General features: G+C 35.8%; 1 protein-coding gene across 1 annotated transcript in view; it reads left to right on the forward strand.

Annotated features, from left to right (window-relative positions):
* The first annotated feature begins 3,086 nt into the window (after positions 1–3,086).
* The window catches only part of LOC107751185 (nuclear ubiquitous casein and cyclin-dependent kinase substrate 1-like), a 5,653-nt gene continuing 1,163 nt past the window's right edge, over positions 3,087–7,576 (forward strand). Inside the window, exons 1-7 of the mRNA XM_016566832.1 lie at positions 3,087–3,341; positions 5,028–5,074; positions 5,270–5,366; positions 5,653–5,699; positions 5,786–5,938; positions 6,187–6,339; positions 6,572–6,727. Coding sequence (XP_016422318.1) covers positions 3,325–3,341; positions 5,028–5,074; positions 5,270–5,366; positions 5,653–5,699; positions 5,786–5,938; positions 6,187–6,339; positions 6,572–6,727 — 670 coding nt within the window. The 5' untranslated portion in view covers positions 3,087–3,324. The remainder of the gene's footprint in view (positions 3,342–5,027; positions 5,075–5,269; positions 5,367–5,652; positions 5,700–5,785; positions 5,939–6,186; positions 6,340–6,571; positions 6,728–7,576) is intronic.

Consider the following 7,576-nt stretch of genomic DNA (forward strand, 5'->3'; position numbering starts at 1 on the left):
AAAACATAACCAATGCTATTTCATCTACTTTTAACAGTATAACACAATTTAAACAACTTCAGCTTTACAAACTTCACAGTAACCTTGGTGTCTGTATTTTATGAACTGAATTTCTGTGGTTCAAAAAATTTAGAATATGCACTTAAAGGGGTCATATGATGTTGCTAAAAAAGAACATTATCTGGTGTATTTGGTGTAATGAAATGTGTTTATAGGTTTAAGGTTTAAGGTTCAAAAAACATTATTTTCCACATACTGTACATTATTGTTTCTCCTCTATGCCCCACCTTTCTGAAACGCGTCGATTTTAGTACATCAATTGCCAAAGAACAAAACAACCTTTTATATTGAATAAAGTGTACAGCTCTGAATTCACATGAAATACATACATACAGTGGCTCCAAAAAGTATCTGTAAAATAAAAAAAAGCACAACCATCACTGCATTATACCTTTTCGTAAAATGTGTTGCATGAAACAGTGCCTGTGCAGTCTTTCTTTAATATAAATGGCTCTTGGTTTGATATTTTGTGCTGTAGACACTGACATTTGTAAGCATGGCTTAAGCACACAATTTTAATTTAAATTTTATTTTTTTTGTAGTCAGGTAAACAGATACTGCTTATTATATACAGAGCCCACACAGAAAAATTACACAGTCAGACAGTTTTAATAGAATCACAATGAATTTGCACATGAACTCATTTGAAGATCACACAGAAACACTAACACTGCATAACAGCTCTATTATTAAAAGATCCATATCTCTGTAGAAAACTGGATTATAATTTCTACGCAAATCATATCATAGCAGTGCCATACTTCCCTCTTGTGTCCTTTTGTTAGCCTTGCAACTGTAGAGTTTTAGAAAAATCAAGTTTAAATCAAATGGACGGGCTACTAAAAGTTATTTACTTTTCTGGGTGCATTTAAAAATTGTAATTCAGGAAGTATAAACATGCAACCTGTTTCTATGAGATCCTTACCTGGATGAATCTCAGTAAATATGTCCAGGACACATTTCACCCTAGAAAACATATGTATTATAATCAAAATTATAATTTGCATTAAGAAAATCAAGTCTATTTGAGAACAGTTAAGATTTTTGGATTGTGATGCTTTCATTTTATTTTCTGATTTATTATTTAAAAAATACAATCTTCTCAAATTCTTTTCACTTGTCTAAACAATTTACATTTTTTAATAATTATTTTCTTTAGTTTATTTATTTCTCACAATGCAAGAAAAAAGTGAATGATTCTAAAAACATTCTTGATTTAAAAACAATTATTCTATTTATTTCTTTGAGAGGGCATGTAATGACAGGTTTTGTGAGATTCACCAACATTAAAATTTAGTTCCAGATCAAATGAATTTTGACAAGCACCTTGTGTAACAGAAACTAGTGATTTAATTGCACTTTGCCCATAAGCTGTGAGCAAACACAAGTTTATGCATGTGGGCCCCACATCTGTATGGTGTTATAGCCTGTGCGAGGATTTTTTGTACATGTCCTACTTTTTGTGACAGCATTTTGTCTTCGAATTTAGATGTGATTTCTGTGTGCACTCCAGGGAGAAAAGTGAGTAGTTGCTGTGGCAACAGATGACATGCATCCAAATAAACAAAAACAATATCAGATGACTGACCCTTGATAGCAGATTTCCTTTTCAGGAACTCATACAGAGATGCTTCGGAAGACTAGAAAAGGCTAAAGAAATGCAAACACTGATGGATGGGCAAATAAATAAATAAAACGGATGAGAATCATACCTGGTTGCCATGGAGACGTACCTTCTCCTCACTTCAATAACTGCTGAGCAGAGAGGATTCCAGGGTCTGCAGCGAAAGACTGGGAGAATAAAGAGGAAGAAATCCTTTTCCCTGGAACAGAAATACAGCGAAATACACAGTCACTGCATTTCATGTATGCATAAAAATCCTTTGAAACGACATGCTAGATACATTGCTTATGCTGGAATACAGATGCCTTGCAGTCATGTGACTCTGGAGACTGAATATCAAGCAGCCTGCATTGCTACTCACATTCATTTCCGTCAAAGTAACAAGGGTAAATGTTATTAAAGCTTTTATAATATAAACGCAAAAGAAGATCAATATTAACGTAATACATTATTACATTTGCAATCACATTTTATTTTTTATTTTTTTTATTAATATCAAGCTGGGGCACATTTTAAGGTAGAAGTCAGCTAAAATCAACACTTTGTGGGTCTGAAACCTTTCTAAACCCCATCTTTTCTAAGCTTTCAAACCGCATATTAATTTACGCAAACTTAATTTCAGTGAAAAAAAAACAACAAAAGTGGACAATAACAAACTAGGATCATTTCTGAGCCATGAAGTCAACCAAATAAAGCAAACAAAGCTGAGGGTAGACTGGGGATATTAGATTAGGTTTGATTACAGCATTTTTTTTACTGCGCTTTTCATTTCTTTCTTTCTGAGAAGAATCATCATTGGGAAAGACAAGAATTGTGAAAAGGCTAAAAAAAAAAAGAAAAGTAAAATATACAAACGTATATTACTTCTCATCAAAATAATAATAGACATTATTAACATTCTTGTAATACAAATTTAAGTGATGAAATGTGAACAATATTAGGCCTGATTACTGTTAGCATTACTATTTTTGCTATCATTATATTTGCAGTAACATTCTATGAATAATGATCTACTTAAAATCCCACTTTAGGTCAATAGCCAGCAAAAATGAATACTCTGGGGGTTTCAAACCTTCTGTTGTGCACTCTCCCTTATATAAAGCGCACATCCATTTATATAAAGTTGATTTCAATAGAAACAAACAACACAAAGTTGTTCTACACTTAAACTGGGACATCTTGCATATTGTAAGGGCCTCTTTTTGTTTCTGAGCCATGCTGTTCAACCTATCCGCAAACGAGGGGGAGGGTAAATGCTTCAGAGACCCTTTGTTTGACCGACAGTCACAAAACCCAATCCCAAATCAAACAGTCGTTCAAACTGACCAATAGCGTCGCTCTCTGGGCAAATCCAGCCGAGTGGGCGGAGCTTAAACGCAAATGCCCGCCCACCATCCAATCGTTAGGTTGCGCGAAGGCTGCAGTTTCAGTTTGTTTTATTCACCATTTTGAGTAGCTGAAGGTAAAATTTGAACTAAATACTTTCGTAGAGCAGGAATATTTCCCGCATCGTTTAATTTTTACCGCAGGGAGAGTGCGTTGGTTTTGCGACGTCACCCTCGTGTGTTTTAAAATACCACATTTTGTTTGCTTTTTCTTTTGCTCTTTCACAATTTTAACCTCTACAGTATTCCTGCAAAATGGCAAGACCAGTGAGGTACGTGGGTTTCCGTTCGTCCTGCTGATAGCTGCTGCATGCACACTGAGTTCTAGGTTTCACGCATGTGCCAGGCGTCCTTAGGTTCTTGTTTAGAGCTCGATTTTGTAACATTTTGGCTCAATCGTGCATGCATTTTGCTCGTTGTCTCTTTTTCAAGTGGCGCAGGGCTGTCTCTTTTATATTTACGGGCATATGTAGCACGTTTCTAACATGCATCCACCAGGATTCTGAAATCTGATATTCTTTGTGCATCACCTACCCACATTTCAGAATATATCTGTTGTGTGAGAAGCACTAAATGGCTTCATGTTTCCTTGTAAGCCACTGAGAATATGGCTTCCCATTCATCCTCGCCAAGGCTTCAGGAGGGGTAATAAAATCCCACTGGAGGTGCTCATGGGCCCATTCGAGTGATTTTGCAACCTGTAATACGCACATATTTGCGCAAATACCTCGGTAGTGCAGAAACAATAGATTGCGAAAGGCCGTTGTTGTTTTTTGAGGGATTTTTTTTGATAGTGGTAAATTAACACGACGCGGGTGACGTCAGAGGGGGGCGGGGCGGCGGAGAGCGACCACACCCCCCGTTTGGAGTTCTGTGGAAAACGTTCACAAATTCATATTCACTCTCCACATTTTGATTTCAGAGTACAACGGCGGATTAGTATATATGACTGCGCGTTATTTGTGTCTATAAAAGATGACCGAGGGCCGATATAAAAAGATTCAAATGTCGCGAACAGATACTGTTATTACTGATAAAGACACTGTTATTACGATAAAACTTGAATAACTTAATATTAGCCAGCGCTGTTATTAAAAAGATGAAACAAGAAAATAAGAGATTCTAAAATGAGTCTTACAGTAAAGAAAAAAAAAGTTGTTGCCAATAAGAATATGCAGAGACATTTCTTGCGAAATTAATTTTACAAGCTTAATTATTATTTTTAATGAAAAGAAAATAGTAAATTAACTAAGGCAAGATTCCTGCGCTATTTGAGGAAAATTCCGAGTTAATTTTTCAGTTTTTACTGTTAAAATAGATTTCATTCTGTATATTATCATGTGCTTTTTGAATTTATGATTAATTACACCATGAAAAAATATAACAAAATACAATTTCAGTTTTAATATTTCATGTTTAATTCAAACTTGCCATTTCTTTGTAATTATTTAGAAAATTTACTAGCAATTTCTGAGTGAACACGGTTTCTACACACTTTTTTTTCTTTTATTTATTTTTGTAAATTGCACATTTCATTCAATATGTTAATGGCCATTTCTTTGTAATATTTACTAGCAAGTTCTGAGTGAAAACTGTTTCTACACCAGTTTTTTAAAGTGTATTGTAAATTATAATCCAAAAAGTCTTGTGATCCATCTAATTACTTAAAAGTAACTTTGTGGCTCTTCAAGCATCTCAACACTTGTGGGCCTGAGTGGTTAAATGGGACAAGACTGCAGTATTAATGAAACCCTTATGGAAACACTAATTGAGGAACTGTTTAACGATCATTAATTCAAGTAAACATAATGAAGCGAGGCATGTTAAATGAGCTTTAATGCTGACCACCTTCCGATGGTCTGTAAAACCTTAAAACATGAATTAACGTCACACGCACCGCTGCATCACAAATGTGTGCTTGGAAACTCTTGTTACAGTATTCTCTCTCTCTCTTACAGGAACAGAAAGGTGGTGAATTACTCCCAGTTTGAATCTGATGACGCAGGTAATTAAACCATCTCTAAAATGCATTGTTTTAGCTTTTCAGAAAAGTATTCATGTATGTCAGCAGTACTCTTTGCATGTTTGCTCAATATTGGCATCCAAGTATTCTGGAGGTCAATTCATGAGACGGTTTTAGATAGTCGGTTTGTGCGATCGTGTACTTCGTGGTCCAATCTGTCTTAATTTCTGCCTCCAGATGAGGACTATGGGAGAGAAAAGGAAACAACCAAGAAGATACGTGCTCCACCTCGCGAAATCAAGCACAAGAAATCTAAGAATTCGCAGGAAGAGAGGCAAGAATCTGTCTGTTTTCAGCTTTTGTGTAATTGATGAACAAATATTATCAGAATAATGCACTTTAAATCATTTTATATGTATCAAATGGTGCAAATGAGTGTATTTCATGACTGGTTTTGTGTGTGTTCGGGTCTCTGGGAATCGTGAACCTTTTTGAGATCCATTTTCTCCTTATGACCCACATATGCGGCAGTTAATTATAACTAGGAAATAATTACCACACACTAGGACGTTCTCCTTCAAAGATCAAACTACTAACAAACCGTTTCTTTTGTCTTACAGCGAGGATTCCGAAGAAAAACTCTCCAAATCCAAAAATGATTCTGCAGGTAAATTGCGTTGAATTTTTTCATCAACCGTAGGTGAGTTAGTGATTCATAAAAAGATGATTACGCTCTAATCTTGTGCTCTTCAGATGACTTCGGTAGCGATGAAGACAACGACTTTGGAGAGGAAGAGGGAGACGAAGATGGAGGAAGTGACTATGATGATAAAAAGGCCAAGAAGGGAAAGAAAGGAAAGGCGGAGAAGCCAGGCAAAAAGTCACTGAAGAGGAAACGAGGTGGAGGTGAGTCGCGGATCGACAAAAAAAATGTCACTTTCCCTTGAACTCTAATGCATTAACCATGAAGCACCAGATGTTAAACTATCAGCATTAAGTCTAGTCTTATTTTGGCCAAGATCTGCCCATTAAGACTGAATAAGATCATGTGATCCATATATGAAACAACCACGGTTTAGGAGTGCAAGATGTGAAAATAGATGCAAATTAAATGAAGCATAAAAGAAAATATGGGTGCATGATGTTCTCTGCAGATGATAGTGATGATGATAAAGAGGTGAGCAGGAAACCGAGGCAGGTGAGGCAGGCTGCGTCAAAGGCCGTGTCCAAACAGAGAGAAATCCTTCTGGGAGACGGAGGCAGTGAGGATGAGGACAAAGATGAGGAAAAACAACCATACCTGGACCGTAAGTGTGCTACTTTTTAACTGCACTGTTAAATATTTTTGTCACTTTGATTAAGCGTCATTATTATTATTGTTGCTCATCCTTGCAACTAGTTGTCAAATTGTTTTTTAAGCAATTAGACTTATGATTTTGGCCTGGCAAATGATAAACAAGTGAACAAAAATTCCATTGAAGTCTTTTTGACTTGAGCCACAAATTAAACGCCCGTATATTACAATTTTCTCTGTTGCAGAAGAGTCAGGCAGTGATGAAGACTTCATGGTTGATGATGATGATGACAGCGACTATGGGCGCTCCAAAAAGAAAGGCAAAAAAGTAGTGCAGAGAGGAGGAAGGAGAGTGGAGAAGAAGGACAAGAAGTCCCCTAAACCCCGGCTAAAGGCCACAGGTAACCACTGGCGCTCTTGAGATTTTAGGGTATTGAAAAGAGCAGCTTGGACATTCTTTAAAATGTCTCTTTTTGTGTTTCAAGGAACAAAGAACATCATAAGGGTTTGAAATGATCTGTAAATGATGTTAGCACAAAATAATGACACAATTATCATTTGTGGGCCAGCTATTACTTTAATTTTCTCATTTAAATCATGTATTGCTTAAAAAGGTTGTTGGTCTGACAAAGGCAGAAACACTGATGATTTATGAAATGTACTACTTTAGTCACAAGGTGCGAGTCAGTAAGATTATTTTTGTGTTTTTGAAAGAAGATGACTCTTATGCAAAGTATACCTAAAAAAAAAAAAAAACAGCAATACTGAGAAATAATTACTATTTAAAGTTTTCTATTTTAATATGTTAAAATGTATTTTATTTCTGTGATGCAAGGCTGAATTTTCAGCATCATTACTCCAGTCTTCAGTGTCACATGATCCTTCAGAAATCATTCGCATATGCTGATTTGCTGCTCAAGAAACTATTCTTATTATTATCAATATTGAAAACCGTTGTGGTGCTTCTTATTTTTGTAGATAAATTTTTTCACAATGCCTTGATGAACAGAAAGTTCAAAAGAATGGCATTTATTTGAAATAGAAATCTTTTGTAACATTATAAATGTCTTTTAAAGGGTTAGTTCACCCAAAAATGAAAATTAGGCTGTGTTTCACTCACCCCCGATGCATCCTAGGTGTATATGACTTTCTTCTTTCAGACAAATCCAATCGGAGTTAAATTAAACATTTTCCTTGCTCTTCCAAGCTTTAGAATGGGAGTAGGTGGGTGTTTTTGTTCAACAGTTCAA

Source organism: Sinocyclocheilus rhinocerous, unplaced genomic scaffold, assembly GCF_001515625.1.
Source record: "Sinocyclocheilus rhinocerous isolate Xijiao unplaced genomic scaffold, SAMN03320098_v1.1 scaffold362, whole genome shotgun sequence".
NCBI classification, from domain to species: Eukaryota; Metazoa; Chordata; class Actinopteri; order Cypriniformes; family Cyprinidae; genus Sinocyclocheilus; species Sinocyclocheilus rhinocerous.